The 22545-nt window shown below is 46.5% G+C and overlaps 1 protein-coding gene across 1 annotated transcript in view; it reads right to left on the bottom strand.

The window, feature by feature from the left end:
* Positions 1–2822: 2822 nt before the first annotated feature.
* The window catches only part of LOC137504047 (sulfotransferase 6B1-like), a 100642-nt gene continuing 80919 nt past the window's right edge, over positions 2823–22545 (bottom strand). Inside the window, exon 7 of the mRNA XM_068231969.1 lies at positions 2823–3025. Coding sequence (XP_068088070.1) covers positions 2895–3025 — 131 coding nt within the window. The 3' untranslated portion in view covers positions 2823–2894. The remainder of the gene's footprint in view (positions 3026–22545) is intronic.

Below are 22545 nucleotides of genomic sequence, written 5' to 3'. Positions count from 1 at the left end.
ATTGCTGTGTGGTGGGCTGCGTTACAGGCTGCACTAACGTGCGTCTGTAACGTCTTACTGTGAAAGCAGCCTAAAACCAGGGAGGGACTGACAGGGCACTTACAAACAGTGCGGCTTCCCAATGCACTACAGAAGTGCATTCATTATACAGATGCAGCAGCTGATTTGTCACCCCCTCTGCTCTTCACCCAGGGCGCCTCGCCCCCTGCGCCTCCTCCTTCATCCGCTACTGCTACTTATGATACATTAGTGATATCTACATTGTTCCTTTGGTAGAAAGTAAAGTTTATTGGATGCTTTTAACACTCAGGAATGATTTCATTTCCTATGCATTTTAAAGAGAAAACAAAATTGAAAAAATACAGTTTCTTGGTATTCACCTATTATTATTTTAAAATAATAAGTGCTACTGTAGATAATAAACCCAAATTAAATCTGCCTAATTATCTCATCTATCTATAAAACTTCAATTTTGTTGCTGCTGCAATGTATGCTGATGATATTCAATTTTGTTTTATTATACAGCATATTTCTCTGCATTATGTAGTTTTTCTCCTACTACTGAAACATTAATAAAACCATATCTAAAAGTAAAGGGGAATAAAAGGTGTATATAAAGTGTAATTAAATTGTAATTGTGGGCTTTTAGGACCATTGTAGCCCCTTACACACTCCAATGAGTTCTGGTTCACCATGAGCTTGCTGGTTAGAGTGTACTTTAAAGTGTAATTGGGTATAGTAACAAAAGTGGACAGGGCTATACAACATGGCTAAATGGTATTTTAAGGTAACAGCGCCCTCTTTTTGTTCTTGCTTGTCCTGGTGAATGAGTGGTTCCCCTCTTATTTATATCTTTCCCTATGGTCTAGTGGAGTTTACCATGGAATCTAGTGCCCCCCCCCCTTTCAGCTATTGTTCCCTAGTAGTCTAGCGGTTCCACCTTACACTTTAACCACTTAACGACCGCCTAACGCCGATAGGCGTCGGCAGGTCGAAGTGGTGTTTCCATGGAAACAGCCACTCGTTCGATGTCGGCGGCCGTTCCATGTCAGTTCACGGAGGGTGTCTCCGTGAACAGCCTGCGAGCCTCTGATCGCGGCTCGCAGGCTAATTGTAAACATGCGGGGAAGAAATCCCCGGTGTTTACATCATACGGCGCTGCTGCGCAGCAGCGGCGTAAAGTAGATTGGCGATCCCCGGCCTCTAATTGGCCAGGGATCGCCGGCATCTGATAGGCTGAAGCCTATCAGAGGCGGCGCAGGACAGATCGCCGTCCTGTGCCTCCCACAGCAAGGAGGGAAGGGAGGGAAGGAGAGGGAGGCGGAAAATCGCTGCGGAGGGGGGCTTTGAGGAGCCCCCCCCCCTCGTTCGGGCCACACAGAGCGGCGGCGATCAGACCCCCCAGCAGGACAACCCCCTAGTGGGAAAAAAGGGGAAAAGTCTGATCGCCCTGCCTAAATCCTGATCTGTGCTGCAGGCTGGAGAGCCCACGCAGCACAGATCTGACAAAAATAGCGTGGTCCTTAAGTGGTTAAAGTGTACCCGAGGCGATATGTGACATGATGAGATAAACGTGTATGTACAGTACAAAACATATTAATAACTAGACTGTTTTTATAGTTTTCTTTTGCTGCCTGAAAAAGTTAATTTCTAGGAATGGAAGTGGCAGCTTCTGTCTTATCGTTACCTTGTCGGGAATATAGTGACCATTACTGATAAGCAAATTACAGCCATAAAAGTGTTCCTGGCAGAATACAACTTCTGAGGACAGGGAGAGATCAAATACATGAATTAGTGACCTTTTTCTAACAATTAATAGGCTGCCACTGGTTACAGTCGTAAAACATTAACCTACTTTGTAAATGTTTAAATATAAAAAGAAACCCTGGTATACTTAAAAAAATGTAATTTTTGGAGTAGGAGGATAAATATAGTTGTTTATCTCAGTTTATTTTCACCTCGAGTTCATTTTAAGGTAGACCCTGGTAGTCAAGTTGCCCCCCTTCCTCTTTAAGGAACTTCTTGGTAGTCTAGTTGGACACTTTTTCCCATAGTCGTAGTCTTGTACTGCCCCCTCCATCTCAATAGCTTTCTGTGGTACTCTAGGGTCCTCCCCCTTTCCCGTTAAGGGATTCTCTAGTATTGTAGTGGTGCTGCCACTTCCCCTTTATAGTTCTCTGGTAGTCTAGCGGTATCACTTTCCACTGTAATGGCCTGCTAGTAGTCTAGCAGTACCCCCTGGCAATTTAAAAATCCACTAGTGTCTAGTGAGTATCCCCTCTTATCCATGGTAGTCTACTAGTGGATGCCCTAACCAATCCCCCCCACCCCCCAGGGATCGAGTGGTTAATACTGTTTTTGTTTGTTTGTTTGTTTTTTGTTTATATCTGGTTTAATCTTTTGTAAGTGTATTTTTAAACAACAAAAACTGCATTATGTTACAGAAGGAACTAGATTTCTGGAAAATGCTCAATTCATCTTCATCACAATCTCAGAGAATATAATGGGGGGATGCTAGAAAACATTACAGTGTACAGAGAGAAGTGAGACAGACACACAGCAAAGAACTGCTAAGGAGTAGACTGCATACAACTTGTTCATTCTGATCTGATTCCTTTTTCATAACACATTAGAAAAATGTATTACTTTCTATGAAGAAAATCATGTTAAAAATATTTTTCTGATTGCTATTTTCTCATTATCCAATGCAGACATCGTAAAGAAACTCATGAGATAATTGCAACAATGAATTTAGCATTTGATCAGTAAGTAACTGCAGTTTCAGATCATTTCATCATTTTACAATGACTAAAGCAATAAAAAAGCAATGAATGCAGTGTTTATTTCATACACAGAATTAAAAAGGTGTTATGTATGTACTAGTCAGAAGTCCATTAATAAGTACAGTATTTTGCATAGTTTATTCTCTTTCCCAGGTTTGTTCCGGCAAGGTGTTTTTCAAACTTCTCATCTACCTCTCTGCTCTGTTCTTCAGTGAAAAGACTCTTCCAGTCCCCAATCTCTCCTTTATATATTAAAAAAAAAAAAACACACAAAAATTATACTTAACTGTCTAAAAAACAATTACGTTTTTAATATAAATTAAGAAAATAATTAAAACAAGCAACAGTAGTTAGCAGGAGTGGACGTCCCATGATGCCAGGTGAAACCAGTTCAACAGATGGCATGGACCCTGGAGCTGCATCCCACTGTCCCCCCTTCTCCCTCCCCATCTACTTACTTCCTGTATATCGCCGTTAACAGGGAAACCACTGTCCTGCTACCTCTGCACAGCAGCTGCGGGTTGCGCTGCTCTACGTCGGAGGTGAGGGGTGTGGCCGGGGACTATCCTAGCTCAGAAGTTAAGACAAGCGGTGACCGCAGGGAGGGAGGCGGTAGCAGGCTGGCCACCTACCTGCCTAATCTATACTGGAGGCAACTATACTAGCTACCTGTCCTGGGGCAACTATACTACCTATACTGGGGCAACTACAGTAGCTACTTATCCTGGGGCAACTATACTACCTATACATTTCAGACAGTATTCACCGCACCACAGGATTCGGTCACTACTTCAGAGTGATCCCTCAAAAGTCACATTAATCTAAACCCACAGAATGAATCAACACACTCTGATAAAACAGCTAAAACTGAGCTAAAAAGTCACTAGGTTCACTACTGTAATGAAGCACTCCTTGTAAGTCTTGTAAGATACATTCAAAGCGGTTTGGAATAGTTTCCCACAGGAGTGGCACTCCAGACCCTAACCACAAAAGTCTGTAATTGCCTTGAGAGTATAAGCGCCCTTCCGCTGTTTCCAGCAACACACCATCTCTGCACAGCCCTTACTACAGGGGCAATAAGGATATACGGCTCCACTCACTTCAGCCCTTATTACAGGGGCACCCCAATATCCCTTCTGGCCCCCGCTAGAGAGGTTATTCGGATGTGAGTCCCACCACTGATCTCATTCTCTGGTTAGCAGGACAGTACAGAGCTGCACAAATGCAGTGCTGATGATGGGTATGATTGAGGATCCACCTCCCTCCTTGTATACAGTGTGGCAGCTGCTGAGCTGTGGGAGGCTGCAGTCAGGGATCAGGAAGCTGACGGGAAATCTACTACCTATACTGGGGCAACTATACTACCTATACTGGGGGCAACTATACTACACATAGTTACATAGTTATTTGGGTTGAAAAAAGACCTACGTCCATCGAGTTCAACCAGAAAATTTGGTACAACACTAGCCTGCTCTCTCACATATCCCTGTTTATCCAGAGGAAGGCGAAAAACCCTTACAAGGCACGGTCCAGTTAGCCCCAAAAAGGAAAAAAATCCTTTCCGATTCCAGATGGCAATCAGATAAAATCCTTGGATCAACACCACACATACAGTACCCATACTGGGGGCAACTATACTAGCTACCTATACAGGGGCAACTATATTCCCTATACTGGGGGCAACTATACTGGCTACCTATACTGGGGTAACCATACTACCTATACTGGGGGAAACTATACGGGCTACCTATACTGGGGCAACTATACTGGCTACCTATACAGGGGGGTAAATATTGGCTACCTATACTGGGGGTAACAATACTAGCTACCTATACTGGGGGCAACTATACCTGGCTACCCTATACATAAAGCACCTATACCTGGCTACCTTCCCTATACTGGGGTGAAAATTTTACCGGCCCTGGTAGTCAGGACTAAGAACCTACACAGGTTGTTATAGAACTGATCAGATAAAAATGGCACACAGTGCCAGAAGAATAGAATTGGCGCCTCATTGACTTCAATTATATAATGCTATTTAGCGTTATAAGTATTAAAAAAAAATGGCGCAGGAAGTGTGCCTAACACTTATAACGCTAAAATGTTCGTGAACAGGCGAATCTGGTGAACCGCCATAGACTTCAATGGGCAGGTGAATTTTAAAACTTACAAAGACTGTTTCTGGCCACAAAAGTGGTGAAAAAATTGTTTCAAGGGGTCTAACACCTGGACTGTGGCATGCCAGAGGGGGGTCCATGCCAAAAGTCTCACCACAAATTATGGAGTTGATGCAAAGTTGGGTTTTAAACCCTTAGGGCCCATTTACACTTAATCAGTTGGTATGCGTTGGTATACGTTTTTTCCATAGCAGTGCATTGGGGAGAAAATTTCAGTTAAAAGTGTGAAAGGTGCCATAGGAAAACATGGGCATTACTTTGAAAATCTGTTTTCTTTACGTTATAACTGAGAGCAACTGATTAAGTGCAAAAGGGGCCTAATGGGCAGAAATCCCAATATGCACAGCTCTGGGTGTCAGTGGGCTGTGGAGTGTCTCCCACAGAGGGCTTGATTCACAAAGCCATGCTAACTCACGCGGTCGCGCCAGCGTTTTGCATGCATTATAATGCGCATAACGTTTTGTTGCGTGCAAACGCAAATTTTCGTGCGTGTTTCCTTGTGAAAATTCGCGATTGTGTGTAAAAATTCGCATTTACGTGCGAAAACCATTACGCGTGTTATAACGTGCACAAAACGCTAGCGTAACCGTGCTATGAGTTAGCACGGCTTTGTGAATCAAGCTCATACAGATATAATGTGACAATACAATATATATACAGTGGAGGAAATAATTATTTGTGTGCAAACTTGGTCATCAATTACAAGAAACGTTTGACCTCTGTGTTTGCAAACAAGGGTTTTTCCACTAAGTATTAAGTCTTTTATTGTTAGAGGGTTCAAAAACTTATTTCCCTCAATGAAATGCAAATCAGTTGCTATCTTTTATTTAAGGTTATTTTTTCGATTTTCCTTTTGATGTGCTATCTGCCACTGTTAAAATAAACCTACCATTGAAATGATACTGTTCCGAGACTTTTCATTTCTTTGTCATTGGACAAACTTACAAAATCAGTGAGGGGTCAAATAATTATTTCCTCCACTGAATACTGTACAGCGCTACGTAAGATGTTGGCGCTATATAAATACTAAATAATAGTAATAATAATAATATAATAGTACTATCAGAATACTGTGAAATAATAATGCATTGGAGTGGTTCTTAGGGCTCTTTCACACCATTGCCCTTTTCCAGCGTTTCAACGCAAAGGCAATTCTTTGCGTTAACCAAGGTAAAATGAAAGTCCATAGACTTTCATTTTACCTTTCACACCCGACGCTGCGGTTCGACGCACCCGGGAGCGTCGATTCCATCGGGTTCAATTAATAGCTACCGCCGCTGATTGCGTCGCACCGCAGATTTCCGATGACACGCCGCAGGGCATATAACGCGTGCAGGAAATGATTCCTGCACACGTTGATAGATGTGAAAGAGGCCTTAAAGAGACTCTGTAACAAAATTTTGAGCCTTATTTCTTCTATCCTATATGTTCCTACAGCTGTTCTAATGTGCTCTGTCTTACTGCAGCCTTTCCTATTTGCACAGTGACTGTATTATCTCTGTTATATGATCTAATCTTCTCTCCTCTGTCGGCTCTGTCGGGCTGAGGCAGTCAGGCTGGAATGTGCTGTGCTGCTTGTGATTGGATAGAAGCTATACACACCCTCTCCAGGCCCCCTGCACACTCTGTATGACTCACACACTGAGCTACTCTCAGCGTATCACTTGATATGTCTTTTGTTTGTAAACACTGCATAAAAATGGCAATTACAAGCCAGGATTACATAGTTACATAGTTATTTTGGTTGAAAAAGACATACGTCCATCGAGTTCAACCAGTACAAAGTATGTCTCCAGCCTGCTCCCTCACATATCCCTGTTGATCCAGAGGAAGGCGAAAAAACCCTTACAAGGCATGGTCCAATTAGCCCCAAAAGGGAAAAATTCCTTCCCGACTCCAGATGGCAATCAGATAAAATCCCTGGATCAACATCATTGGCATTACCTAGTAATTGTAGCCATGGATGTCTTTCAACGCAAGGAAAGCACCTAAGCCCCCTTTAAATGCAGGTATAGAATTTGCCATAACGACTTCCTGTGGCAATGCATTCCACATCTTAATCACTCTTACTGTAAATAACCCTTTCCTAAATAAATGGCTAAAACATTTTTCCTCCATGCGCAGATCATGTCCTCTAGTCCTTTGAGAAGGCCTAGGGACAAAAACTCACCCGCCAAGCTATTATATTGCCCTCTGATGTATTTATACATGTTAATTAGATCTCCTCTAAGGCATCTTTTCTCTAGACTAAATAAACCCAGTTTATCTAACCTTTCTTGGTAAGTGAGACCTTCCATCCCACGTATCAATTTTGTTGCTCGTCTCTGCACCTGCTCTAAAACAGCAATATCTTTTTTGTAATGTGGTGCCCAGAACTTAATTCCATATTCCAGATGTGGCCTTACTAGAGAGTTAAACAGGCAATATTATGCTAGCATCTCAAGTTTTTATTTCCCTTTTAATGCATCCCAAAATTTTGTTAGCTTTAGCTGCAGCAGCTTGGCATTGAGTACGATTATTTAACTTGTTGTCGATAAGTACTCCTAAGTCCTTCTCCAAGTTTGATGTCCCCAACTGTATACCATTTATTTTGTATGGTGCTGGACCATTGATACGACCAAAATGCATGACTTTACATTTTTCAACATTGAATTTCATCTGCCATGTATGTGCCCATATAGCCATCCTATCCAGATCCTGTTGCAATATGACACCATCTTCCTGAGTGTTGATGATTCTGCACAATTTTGTATCATCTGCAAAAATAGCAACATTGCTCACTACTGCAGCAGGGAGAGGCAGAACAGCACAGAGGGGCCCAGGAGAACATAATGAATAGAATGGTATGCTTTTTATTGTAAGAATTTTACAGTACAGATTCTCATTAATGAGGCAACAGCAGTAGTGTGCACACAGCTGTGTGTCAGTGGGCTGTAGAGTGTAACACACACAAAAAAACAGAAGATCAATGTGCTAGGCCTCAAAAGGGCTGTTTGGAATGCTTTCACAGCAAGTAAGGAACAAGAACACAGGCCTAGCTAATATTTTCCCTACCTATCTGCAGCAAGTCTGACCCTGCTCTCATTTACAGTCAGCAGCCATCAGAGAATTGATCTAATATGGCCGCCGCAACTGCTTTTTTGATAGGGGGTGGGGGGTCCAGGAAGAGGTGCTAGCTAATTGGCTGCTATGTGTCAGCTGACTGTGAGGTAAGGGGTCAAAGTTTAGCTTAATGATGATGTATAGGGGCCAAATTGAACACGCCAAATGTTCACTGTTCGCCGCAAATGTGAACAGCTGATGTTCACAGAATACTACTAGAGATGGCCCGAACGGTTCGCCGGCGAACTTGTTCACGCGAACAATGGGGGTTCGCGTCGAAATGCGAACATATAGCGAGTTCAACCCGCCCCCTATTCTACATCATTGGGCTAAACTTTGACCCTCTACATCAGTCAGCAGACACATGGCAGCCAATCAGGCTCCAATCCCTCCTGGACCCCTGCCCCCCCCCTTATATAAGGCAGCAGCGTCTGCCATTTTCTCATTTTGCTGCCTGCTTTAGTGCGAGAAGGGAGAGGTTGCTGGAGAGATAAGGAAAGCGTTAGTTAGGTCTTGTTAGCTGTCTCCTTGCTGATATTTGTTGCTGAAAGGCACCACAAAAAAGCTCTTTTGTGAGCTAATATTCTTGTGATGTTTTTTTTTTTTTTTTTGTGCCACTGACACTGCATATACAACCCTGTCTGTCGCAGCTGGCCCTTGCTAATTGCTATACTGTGCAAGGCCCAGCACAGTCAGTGCATACCTTCTCACTGCACCTGTGTGACTGCACATTGTATTATACCACCAGTCACTGCATACCTTTCACTGCATCTGTGTGACTGCACACTGTTTTATATACCAATCAGTGCATACCTTTTCACTTTACCTGTGTGACTGCACATTGTATTATACCACCAGTCACTGCATACCTTTCACTGCATCTGTGTGACTGCACATTGTATTATACCAGCAGTCAGTGCATACCTTTTCACTGCACCTGTGTGACTGCACACTGTTTTATATACCAATCGGTGCATACCTTTCACTGCATCTGTGTGGATTCACACTGTTTTATATACCAGTCAGTGCATACCTTTTCACTGCACCTGTGTGACTGCACATTGTATTATACCACCAGTCACTGTATACCTTTCACTGCATCTGTGTGACTGCACACTGTTTTATATACCAGTCAGTGCATACCTTTTCACTGCATCTCTGTGACTGCACATTGTATTATACCAGTCTGTGCATACCTTTCACTTGAATGGATGGCAGACTTGCCCTCCATAACAGTTTCCCATTATAGGATTTCAAGTGTATTTGTCTCACCATTACACAACAGTCAGTGCATACCTTTCACTGCATCTGTGTGACTGCAAACTGTTTTATATACCAGTCAGTGCATACCTTTTCTCTGCATCTGTGTGACTGCACATTGTATTATACCAGCAGTCAGTGTATACCTTTTCACTGCATCTGTGTGACTGCACATTGTATTATACCAGTGTGAGGAAACGCAGAAAAGCCGCCATCTCTCGAGGTGAGGCGGCTGTTTCCGCGTCCAGCATGGCGTCACAACGCGGAAAAAACGCCGCATGCCGCATGGGCAGTGCGGCGGAATCCGCATTGGTAACGGCGGAATATACATCAGAGGCGACCCCCGCATTAGATACATTGCAAAACAGTACTGGCGTGGCTGGGACTGATAGTCCACCAAGATTCAGACTTACACGCGCGCGAGCACAGAGGCAGAGTTTAAATAGCAGTTAGAAGGGTGTCGGCTGACCAGCTGGGTCAGCTGACAAATTCCACTACTCCCATTGGACCAGCAATTAGGGAGGTCCTGGAGAGGTCCTAGAGTATATATACTGCTGGTTGTTCACTTGCTCCTTGTCTGGCGTTGCGTTCACATACGTGGGAGCACCCAGATCCGTAGTTAGATCCGTTAGTGTGCCGGGACCAGCTGGAGCTGTAATCCTACACTAAGCTAGATTCTGTTGATAGCTAAAGTACTAGTTTGATTGTGATTATCTGTTATGACTTTTGCCTGCCTTGACTATCCTCCTGAACTCTGATCTTGCACCTCGATATTTCTGATACTCTGTTGCCGAACCCCGGCTCGTTCCTTGACTCTGCTTCTGCCTCCTGATTTTGTACCCCGATATTTCTGATACCCCGTTGCTGAACCCTGCCTGTACTTTGACTCTGCCTTTGCCTCCTGATCCTGTACTTTATCTGTCCGTGTGTGTACGACCTGGCTTGTCCGACCTCGAGAACCGACCTTACCGTTAGAGGCGGTTCCTCGCTCTGTTAGCGATCCTTCCTCCTGAGGGTCACTTTCAGATATCCCTTCCTACTGTCAGTCTGACTCCTCCCGTCTTGGAGAGCTCAGGTCTGCGGAAGCAATCTGTACAGTACTCCTTACTGCATTGAGGCCTTGTCCTCTTAGTGTTACAGTTACACCAAACACTACACTCTACTCAGGTGATCAGAGGTTAGTTTGTATATCGGATTATCGGTGAGACTGCAGTTCACTTATAATCTGGTATATATCTGTATTTCCGGTGATACTGCAGATCACCGGTAATCAGATACTCTCTGCGCCCACCGATCGTTACAGAACGCCAGACCAAAAAACAAAATGGACGCAAACACTGGTCGTCTGGGTATGCTTGCCACTTCGGTGGATAACCTCCATCAAGCACTGGGCCAGCACAAAGCTTTGATTGATGCCCTTTCAGGCTCTGTGCAAACCCTCCAGACGTCAGTTGATTCAGTGCGATCCCCTTCTAGTGATGACATACGTATGCCTGTACCTGATAAATTTTCCGGCCACAAGTCTGACTTCCGGAATTTCAAGAGTAGAGTGTTGTCATACTTCGAGTTAAGACCCCGATCCTCGGGGACTGAGACCCAACGGGTCATTTTCATTAAAACACTGTTAACTGGTGATTCCCAGTCCTGGGCATACAACCTGTCCCCCACTAATTTAGCTCTGACCTCAGTCGAGGAATTTTTTAAGGCTATGGCCGTAATATACGACGACCCTGACCTTGCGGCAACTTCAGAGCGGAAGCTCAAACTTTTGCGGCAAGGCAGAGGGTCGGTCGAGGATTACGCAGCAGAATTTCGTAGGTGGTCTGTTACCGCCAGATTCGACAATTTTGCTCTGATGGATTATTTTCTATCTGGGTTGTCGGAGGAGGTCTCTGATTTGATGCTAACCTTACCCGAGCCCGCAACAGTCGATGAGGCCATATCATCGGCCATCAGAGTCGATCGTCGACTACGCCATCAGAGGCAGACTAGGGGCAGTCACCGGGTCAGGGTGACTTCGTATGTGGCACCTTCTGGTACACCCGCAGTAACGGCATCTCCACCGGTGTCACCCTCTCCAGCCTCACCACCACCCGAACCCATGCAAGTTGGTCGATCAAGATTGACCCAGGTGGAACGTAGGCGGAGAATAACAGAACAACTGTGCCTGTATTGTGCAGAAGCAGGGCACAGGGTGCGAAACTGCCCTAACAAGTCGGGAAACGGGTCTGCCTAGGAGTAGTGGGGGGTGACACCCTAGGCACTTCATTCTCACCCCAAAAAGAGAAGAAGTTACTTCTCCCCTGTACTATTACGTGGGATGATAAGTCTGTGGACACTGAAGCTTTTATTGACTCTGGCTCAGCGGCCAATTTTATGAACCTTGAATTTGCTCGGGAGTTGGGTATTCCTCTCACTCCAGTAAGTCCCCCCATTCAGGTCACGGCAGTAGATGATTCCCCGCTGCAACGGGATCGTCCCCTGTCTCAGACTCCGCAGGTGAGGGTTACGATAGGGGTATTGCATGGGGAACAGCTACAGTTTTTCGTTTTGAACATGTCAACCTCCACTATTATCTTAGGCATGCCTTGGTTACAGGCCCACTCTCCACAAATCGACTGGGCCACGGGTGAGGTAACCAGATGGTCTGATCGTTGTCACCAACAGTGTCTAGGAAAGGTGACATTGGGTCAGACCAAGGTGTACGTGGAGGGTGTTCCCGAGGTGTATTCCGATTTTTCTGATGTCTTTTGTCCCAAGTCTGCTGATCAATTACCTCCTCATCGCCCGTTCGATTGCCCCATTGATCTCCGTGCTGGTTGTATGCCCCCTAGGGGTCACCTGTATAACTTGTCCGGTCCCGAGAAGTTGGCCATGCAGGATTACATTCGTGACAACCTGGCCAAGGGGTTTATTCGGCCCTCTCGGTCACCTGCTGGGGCCGGTTTCTTTTTCGTTAAAAAAAAAGACGGGGGTCTTCGACCTTGTATCGACTACCGAGGTCTCAATAAAATCACGGTGAAGAATCGCTATCCGTTACCATTGACTTATTCACGCAGGTCACTACTGCAAAGATCTTTTCTAAGTTAGATCTGAGGGGGGCATACAACCTAATCCGCATTAGAAGGGGCGATGAATGGAAGACGGCCTTTAACACACCCGACGGGCATTACGAATACTTAGTGATGCCCTTCGGGTTGTGCAATGCGCCCGCCGTCTTCCAGGAACTAATCAATGAGGTATTCCGGGAGGTATTGGGTAAATTCGTACTGGTATACCTCGATGATATATTAATTTATTCCAATAACCTCCCCGAACACAGGGTCCATGTGAAATTTGTCCTAAACAAATTAAGACAGAATAGACTCTACGCCAAGTTAGAAAAGTGTATTTTTGAGGTGACATCCGTCACGTTTCTGGGGTATGTGATTTCTACCTCAGGTCTGTCAATGGACCCTGCTAAAGTCACAGCTGTCCTAGAATGGCCGCAACCTGTGGGCCTGAAAGCCCTCCAGAGATTCCTGGGTTTTGCTAATTATTATAGGAGGTTTATAAAAGGGTACTCCACGATCATTGCACCCCTTACCAGTCTCACAAAAAAGGGGGCAGATACTACCCACTGGTCTCCGGAGGCTCAGAATGCATTTTCTAGTCTGAAAAAATTGTTTTGTTCCGCACCAATCCTGAGACATGTCGACACCGCTTATCCGTTCATTGTTGAGGTCGATGCCTCGGAGGTCGGGGTAGGGGCTGTGCTGTCTCAGCGATCAGGGTTACAGGGAAGACTACACCCCTGTGCGTACTTTTCCCGTAGGTTCTCTCCGGCGGAGAGAAACTACGATATAGGCAACAGAGAGCTCCTGGCCATTAAATTGGCATTTGAGGAGTGGCGCCACTGGTTGGAGGGGGCAGAGCACACGATCACTGTTTACACCGACCACAAGAACTTGGAGTACATCGAGGGGGCTAAGAGGCTTAGTCCCCGTCAGGCCCGGTGGTCCTTGTTTTTTACAAGATTCAGGTTTATAATCACATACACTCCAGGTAGCAAAAACATCAAGGCAGATGCCCTCTCCAGGTGTTTCGAACCTGAGACAGCACAGCCCCCCACACCTGAATCCATCATTCCGCAGAAACTGGTGTTAGCCGCCACGGAGTCTTGGGAAGAGTGGACAGAGATCTTGGGTCCCTTTCAGCAGGAGGTTCCTGAAGGGAAACCCGAAGGGGTCTTGTTCATACCACTACCATTCCAGTTACAGGTTCTGCAACTCTTTCACGCCCATAAGAATGCTGGTCATCCTGGAGCTGCCAGAACGCAGGATCTGATTGCCAGGTGTGCTTGGTGGCCTTCCTTGGCAACAGATTGCAAGGAGTATGTTAGGGAGTGTGCGGTGTGCGCCCAGAGTAAGCCCTCCCGGCTGGCACCTGTAGGAAGGTTGCAGCCTTTGCCCACCCCGAGTGAGCCATGGACCCACTTGTCCATGGATTTTGTGGGGGAATTGCCCAGGTCTGAAGGCATGTCGGTCATTTGGGTGGTAGTCGATCGGTTTAGCAAAATGGCCCATTTTGTGCCCCTGAAAGGACTCCCTTCGGCTCAAGAACTGGCTGAATTGTTTATCATTCACATCTTCCGGCTGCATGGCATTCCGGAAGACATCGTGTCTGATAGGGGAGTCCAGTTTGTGTCTGGATTCTGGAGGGCATTTTGCCACCAAATGGGCATGAAATTGTCTTTCTCGTCAGGCTACCACCCACAGACCAATGGGCAGACAGAACGCATTAACCAATCCCTGGAGCAATTCCTGAGATGCTACGTTGCTGAGGCGCAGAGTGACTGGGTGAAATTTTTGCCCTTCGCGGAATTCGCTCAAAATAATTTAAAGAATTCCTCGTCTGGGTTTTCCCCATTTCAGATTGTAACAGGGAGGTCACCCAAATTTTCCCCTTTTCCAGTTGTCTCGTCTCCATTTCCAGCACTGGAAGATTGGCAGAGATCACTCAGGGACAATTGGGGAATTGTTAAGGGGAATTTACAGAAGGCGTTCCAGAGTCAGAAGGGTCAAGTAGATAAGAGACGGTCCGTGGAATGGAAGTTTCGGCCAGGGGATGTAGTCTGGGTGTCCACACGTCACTTGACCCTGAAGCAGCCATCTGCCAAACTGGGTCCCAGGTTTGTGGGCCCATTTTCCGTGACCAAGAAGATTAATAATGTTACTTATTCCATTGACCTTCCCACCAGCATGCGGGGGGTGAGGTCCTTCCACGTGTCCCTTCTTAAACCAGCAGTCCAGGCGGGTCCCACTCCTCCTCCTCCCGTGTTGGTGGATGCCCAACCCGAGTACGAAGTGGAGAAGATCATAGATTCACGTACTGTACAGAACTCGGTACAGTACCTCGTACATTGGAAGGGGTACGGGATTGAGGAGAGGCAATGGGTACCTAGGAACCGCATGCATGCGGACGAGTTAGTGAAGGAATTTCATGCTGTACATCCCGAGAAACCTGGTGGGAGTTGTCCGGAGTCCACTCCTCGGGAGGGGGGTACTGTGAGGAAACGCGGAAAAGCCGCCATCTCTCGAGGTGAGGCGGCTGTTTCCGCGTCCAGCATGGCGTCACAACACGGAAAAAACGCCGCATGCCGCATGGGCAGTGCGGCGGAATCCGCATTGGTAACGGCGGAATATACATCAGAGGCGACCCCCGCATTAGATACATTGCAAAACAGTACTGGTGTGGCTGGGACTGATAGTCCACCAAGATTCAGACTTACACGCGCGCGAGCACAGAGGCAGAGTTTAAATAGCAGTTAGAAGGGTGTCGGCTGACCAGCTGGGTCAGCTGACAAATTCCACTACTCCCATTGGACCAGCAATTAGGGAGGTCCTGGAGAGGTCCTAGAGTATATATACTGCTGGTTGTTCACTTGCTCCTTGTCTGGCGTTGCGTTCACATACGTGGGAGCACCCAGATCCGTAGTTAGATCCGTTAGTGTGCCGGGACCAGCTGGAGCTGTAATCCTACACTAAGCTAGATTCTGTTGATAGCTAAAGTACTAGTTTGATTGTGATTATCTGTTATGACTTTTGCCTGCCTTGACTATCCTCCTGAACTCTGATCTTGCACCTCGATATTTCTGATACTCTGTTGCCGAACCCCGGCTCGTTCCTTGACTCTGCTTCTGCCTCCTGATTTTGTACCCCGATATTTCTGATACCCCGTTGCTGAACCCTGCCTGTACTTTGACTCTGCCTTTGCCTCCTGATCCTGTACTTTATCTGTCCGTGTGTGTACGACCTGGCTTGTCCGACCTCGAGAACCGACCTTACCGTTAGAGGCGGTTCCTCGCTCTGTTAGCGATCCTTCCTCCTGAGGGTCACTTTCAGATATCCCTTCCTACTGTCAGTCTGACTCCTCCCGTCTTGGAGAGCTCAGGTCTGCGGAAGGAATCTGTACAGTACTCCTTACTGCATTGAGGCCTTGTCCTCTTAGTGTTACAGTTACACCAAACACTACACTCTACTCAGGTGATCAGAGGTTAGTTTGTATATCGGATTATCGGTGAGACTGCAGTTCACTTATAATCTGGTATATATCTGTATTTCCGGTGATACTGCAGATCACCGGTAATCAGATACTCTCTGCGCCCACCGATCGTTACAACCAGCAGTCAGTGTATACCTTTCACTGCATCTGTGTGACTGCAAACAATTTTATATACCAGTCAGTGCATACCTTTTCACTGCACCTGTGTGACTGCACATTGTATTATACCAGCAGTCAGTGTATACCTTTTAGTGCATCTGTGTGACTGCACATTGTATTAGTCAAGTCAGTGCATACCTTTCACTTCATCCCCCCCAATATGGACAAAACAAGAGGCAGAGGCAGGTCTGTTTGAGGTTGTGCTGACGTGATTTTGTGTGGCCCTCAACCAAAGTACAGTGTTCAGAAGGCACGTGCCATCAACTCCCAAGATTATCAGGACGTAGTTGACTATTTAACACAGAACACCTCATCTTCCTCAGCTTCCGCACGGAACTGTGACATATCTTCCTCCTCCTGCTCTGAATCTGGCACCCCAGTTAACACTCAGCCGGCAGCCACCACTGCTACTACTAGCACCACATCCGCTCCATTTGACAGTTCGCAGGAGTTATTTGGTGGATTCACAGCCATTAGGGTTACAAGATGAAGGCGCTAAGCCTGTTACACCACCTTATATGTCTGAGTTAGGCATCAGTATGGATGTAAGGTGTGAGGATGATGAAGTACCTGTTGTTGGTGCAGTTTTGGAGGTGTCTGATACAAGCGAAGCTGTGGAGGATGATTATGATGATACTGCCATGGATGTCACGTGGGTTTCCAATAGACAAGATGAACAGGGGGACAGTTCAGAGTGGGAGTCAGAGAGGAGTAGGAGGAGATGAGTTGCTGAAAGAAGCAGGGGATCTCGTCGTCAGAAACAGCGCGTGGCAGTGTCCGGCGGCATGTATCGCCACCTATGGACAGCCAGCCAACATGCCCTTCAAGGTCAGCTGCTGCCGCCACCACCACAGTGCCATCATCCCAGGGCTCAGCGGTGTGGAAATGTTTTTGCGTGTCTGCCTCAGATGACAGCGATGCCATCTGTAATCTCTGCCACTAAAAATTGAGTCGTGGAAAGACCAAAGGCTCGATTCACAAAAGGGTGCTAACTCAGTTAGCACGCCTAAAAGCTTTGAGCGTGCTAACTAGGGTGCAAAGCAGTTAGCATGCCCAAACCTTTTATTGATTGCGCGCAAAGCTCTGCAAGGTGCGCACGAAACGTCACACCGGGTGCAACTAAAACATCGCACCGGGTGCCCCTAAAATGTCGCACCGGGTGCCCGAGACCCCCACCTCCCCTAAACATTGCACCATGTAACATTTCGGGGCACCCGGTGCGACGGTTTAGTTGCACCCAGTGCGACGTTTCGCTCGCATCGCGCAGCGCTAAAGGGCTTTAGGCATGCTAAGGGGCTTTTAGGCGTGCTAACTAAGTTAGCACCCTTTTGTGAATCAAGCCCCAAGACCCGCGTAGGGACAACTGCCTTACGAAGGCACATGATGAAATAGCACAAACAGCAATGGGATGACCACCTCAGGAAAAGCAGCACACAAACGCAAAGCCACTCTCCGCCTCCTCTTCCTTCTTCTGGTGCAGCATCTTCAGTCGCTTTATCCCTTGCACCTTCACAGCCACCCTCCTCCATTCCGCCTCTCACCTTGAGCGGTTCCTGCTCCTTTGCCCACAACAGCCAGGTGTCCGTTAAGGAAATCTTTGAGCGGAGGAGGCCAATGTTTGCCAGTCACCGGCATCTGACAGCTGGCTTGGTGGAACTGTTAGCTCGCCAGCTGTTACCATACCAGCTGGTGGACTCTGAGGCCTTCCGAAAATTTGTGGCAATTAGGACACCACAGTGGAAGATACCAGGCCACAATTATTTTTCTAAAAAGGCGATTCCCAAACTGTACTGTGATGTTGAAAGGCAAGTGGTGTCATCTCTGGCACACAGCGTTGGGTCAAGGATCCATCTGACCATGGATGCCTGGTCTGCAAAGCATGGTCAGGGCAGGTACATTACTTATATGGCACATTGGGTCAACCTGGTGACCGCTGGCAAGCAGGGAGTATGTGGCTGTGCAGCGGACCTAGTGACACCTCCATGGCTTGCAGGCAGGCCTGCTGCCACCTCCCCTCCTCCTGCTACATCTTCTTCACTGTCGTCATCTTCCTCCTCCTTGGCTGAGTGGCAGTTCAACTCTACTGTTGCTGCGATCTCCTCTCCAGCTACACAGCACCAGCTCCCTAGGGCCTATGCTGCATGCCAGGTACGATGGTGTCACGCCATCTTGGAAGTGTCTTGCCTCAAAGCTGAGAGTCACACTGGAGCAGCTCTCCTGGCTGCTCTTAACAAACAGGTGGATCAGTGGCTGACCCCGCACCAACTGGAGATCGGCAACGTGATGTGTGACAACGGCAGCAATCTCATTTCGGCTTTGAATTTGGGAAAGTTGACACACGTACCCTGCATGGCACATGTGCTCAATCTCATAATTCAGAGATTTGTGTCTAAGTACCCAGGCTTACAGGATGTCCCAAAGCAGGCCAGGAAGTTGTGTGGGCATTTCAGGCGGTCTTACAAGGCCATGGCACGCTTGGCCGATATTCAGTGGAGAAACAACTTGCCGGTGAGACGCTTGATTTGCGATAGCCCGACTCTCTCTGGAATTCGACCATCCTGATGTTCGACCACCTGCTACAACAGGAGAAAGCTGTCACCCAGTATCTAGAAGGACACACTCTGGGAAGATGGGGATGTTCTGGCCGAAGAACTGGACACTCATGCGAAATGCCTGCAGGTTCATGCGGCCGTTTGAGGAGGTGACAAACATGGTGAGTCGCAGTGAAGGCACCATCAGCGACTTGATCCCGTATGCATAGAGTGGTGGATCAAGCTGTGGAGGAGCGTGAACAGGAACAGAGGAAGAGTTGTGGGATCAATTCTCATCAGAACCAGATGTTTCCTCAACACCTGCGGCAGCACAGAGAGGGGAGGAGGAGGAGTCGTGTGGGGAAGAGGAGTCAGATGATGATAAGGAAGGTGGGGTTTTTTTGGAGGAGGAGGCGGCAGAAGAACAACCGCAGCAGGCATCGCAGGGGGCTTGTGCTGCTCAAAGTTCCTGTGGTATTGTTCGTGGCTGGGAGGAGGAGGAAAACTTACCTGACGTCACTGAGGAAGAGCAAGAGGAGATGGATAGTACGTCTGGATCCAAATTTGTGCAGATGGCGTCTTTCATGCTGTCCAGCCTGTTGAAGGATACCCGTATAAAAAACTCAAGGGGAATGAGCTGTACTGGACCCTCGGTATAGGCACAAAGTGGCGGAGATGTCACCAACTCACCTGAAAGCAGAAAGGATGCTGCACATGCCGAACAAGCTGGCAACTATACTTTACAGTGCATTTAAGGGTGCTGTCACAGCACAACGGAATAATGGTACCACTGCCAGTAATCCTTCTCCCATGTCCACGCACGCAAGGACAGGACGCTCTAGCGATGTCAGACATGCGGACATTCTTTAGTCCAACGCCTCGCCTTAGCCCTTCCGGATCCACCCTCCACCAACATTTCGACCGGCAGGTAGCCGACTACCTGGCCTTAAGTGTGGATGTAGACACTGTGAGCAGCAATAAACCCTTGGACTACTGGGTGCACAGGCTTCACCTGTGGCCAGAGCTGTCACAATTTGCCATACAACTTCTGTCTTGCCCTGCCTCAAGTGTCCTGTCAGAAAGGACCTTCAGCGCAGCTCGAGGCATTGTCACTGAGAAGAGAAGTCGCCTAAGTCACAAAAGTGATCAGTACCTCACCTTTATCAAAATAGATGAGGCATAGATCCCGAAGGGTTACTGCCCGTCCCAAGACTAATGCTACGTACACACATGCGACAACGATCGTTCGTTGTCAACGACGAACGATCTTTTAATTGACGAAAGAACGACCGAAGTAAAGTTAGTTGTAAAAAGTATGTAACGATCACATCGTTAGAACGAACGTTACACCACGTAAAAGCACTTAATGCGCCTGCGCATAAAATTGTAAAGTTCCTTGGAGAAAAAGTGAAATGCGCATGTCCAGCCTGGTACGAACGATCGTTTCCAACGATGTGCCACTTTTGCTAACGATCGTCGGTGGTAAAAATCCGCCAAGACAGAACTTTGTTTTGTAGCGATTTGCCTCGTTCGTCGTTTGCCTTAATAGTCGTTGGTTCGTTTTTTGTAACGATCGTCGTTGGTAAAGATCGGGGAACGATCGTTACAAACGACTATAGTCGCATGTGTGTACGCACCTTTAGTCGGTCCCCACACAGCATCTCTGCCTGCAGGCAGATTGACTGCTTCCTCCGCCACCAATTTTTAAGGCCGCAAGCAGCCGCTATAATAATTTTTTCTGGTGCGTGTACATGCCTGCCTAATTTTTCTGGCTGCACTACAGCTGCAACAACAAAGCAAAAGGCATGTACATGTGTCAATTCCCCTTCGTGATCGTTACCTTGCCACGGTGAAGGGGCTTGCGTATCACAATGAAGCAATGACAGCCGCCTATATAAGTGTCCCGGGGGGGGGGGGGGGGGCATTCCCAAGATAATAAGGTTGTTGCTTCATTGTGGACAGACCAAATCAGCTGGACAGTCACTGTTGTTCTGTCAATGAGCTACCTCAGCCCGGCGACCATATAGGCTTGAAAACCGCCATGGCCTGCACTCTGGCCATGGTGCACACCAGGCCAGCACGGCCATCACTACACAAACAGCTGTGTGCGGTGCGTTACACAGTTGAGTTTGGTCTGTCAGTGTGAAGCAGTACTCTAATTACACTCCCTGATTGATGTATACACATGCAAGATATTTTAAAGCACTTTAGGCCTCCAATTTAGCATGCAATGTGATTTCTGCCCATAAAACGCTGCTTTGCGTCAAATCCAGATTTTTCCCCGGGACTTTTGGCGTGTATCCCACTCTTGCATGCCCCCCCTTCAGGTGTTAGACCCCTTGAAACATCTTTTCCATCACTTTTCTGGCCATCATAATTGTTTCTAGTTTTCAAAGTTCGCATCCCCATTGAAGTCTATTGCGGTTCGCAAAAGTTCACGCGAACCGAACTTTTGCCGAAGTTCGTGTTTGAGGTTCGCGAACTGAAAATCGGAGGTTCGAGCCATCTCTACAAACCACATAAGTCTGTATATACCAATCACTCATGATTGAATATCCCTACATGTCTTCCTAAAAAAATGGTGAAAGTTATGGCATTTTTCCTGATGTTTTGACAAGTAAGGACTTTTCATTATTAATACAGTATAAGGGGAATTAAAGTACAAAAGAAAATACATTTTTCTACATTAAAGAAAAAAAATCTTTATTTCAAAACAAAATATCTTTGCCATACATTGTAGCTGCAACACAAATTAAAGGACAACTGAAGAGAGAGGTATATGGAGGCTGCAAAGTTTATTTCCTTTTAAGCAATACCAGTTGCCTGGCAACCCTGCTGGTCCTCTGCCTCTAATACTATTAGCCATAGCCCCTGAACAAGCATGCAGCAGATCAGGTGTTTCTGACTTTAAAGTCAGATCTGACAAGACTAACTGCATGCTTGTTTCTGGTGTTATTCAGATACTACTGCAGAGAAATAGACCAGCAGGGCTGCCAGGCGACTGGTATTGATTAAAAGGAAATAAATATGGCAGCCTCTGTATACCTCTTACTTCAGTTCCCCTTTAAAGGGAACCTGAACTGAGTAAAATTATTTAAAATAAACACATGACGTAGCTGCAAATGAATATTACATACTAACCTCACCATCAGTTCCTCTCAGAGGCTCACCATTTTCTTCTTACAGTGATCCCTTCAAGTTCTGACAATATTTTGTCAGAAATTAAATATACCAGTTGCTGTCAGTTATATATCAGCAGCTTTCAGTTACAACTGAATGTGCAAGGTAATGTCCATGTTTTCCTATGGCTCAAGTGGATGATATTACAGTTTAACAGTGTGCTGACCAGGAAGATGTTATGGGGTAATGGCCATTTTTAAAATGGAGGACGGAGAATTCCATTGATCACAGTGGACAAATGGGACACAGGAGAGGAGAAAGAGATTGAGGAGTTTACCACACAGGAGGTAAGTACGACCTGTGTATGGTTATTTTGACTTTTTATTTTCAGTTCAGGTTCTCTTTAAAGAGACTCCGTAACAAAAATTGCATCCTGTTTTTTATCATCCTACAAGTTCCAAAAGCTATTCTAATGTGTTCTGGCTTACTGCAGCACGTTCTACTATCACCATCTCTGTAATAAATCAACGTATCTCTCTCTTGTCAGACTTGTCAGCCTGTGTCTGGAAGGCTGCCAAGTTCTTCAGTGTTGTGGTTCTGTGATGCATCTCCCCCCTCCTGGCCCCTCTATGCACACTGCCTGTGTATAATGATCTCTTGAGATACAAAAGGAAGGGTGTATACAGCCTGCTTGTGTATGGATGTATTTTCTATGTGTGGACATACTGTACATCAACCTACTTCCTGTTTTGGTGGCCATTTTGTTTGTTTATAAACAAACTTTTTAAAACTGTTTTTAACCACTTTTAATGCGGCGAGGAGCGGCGAAATTGTGACAGAGGGTAATAGGAGATGTCCCCTAACGCACTG

The sequence above is a fragment of the Hyperolius riggenbachi genome, chromosome 4, assembly GCF_040937935.1.
Source record: "Hyperolius riggenbachi isolate aHypRig1 chromosome 4, aHypRig1.pri, whole genome shotgun sequence".
In the NCBI taxonomy this organism is placed as follows: Eukaryota; Metazoa; Chordata; class Amphibia; order Anura; family Hyperoliidae; genus Hyperolius; species Hyperolius riggenbachi.
Note: the sequence above shows the minus strand (reverse complement) of the source record. Positions and strands in the feature narration are given on the sequence as shown.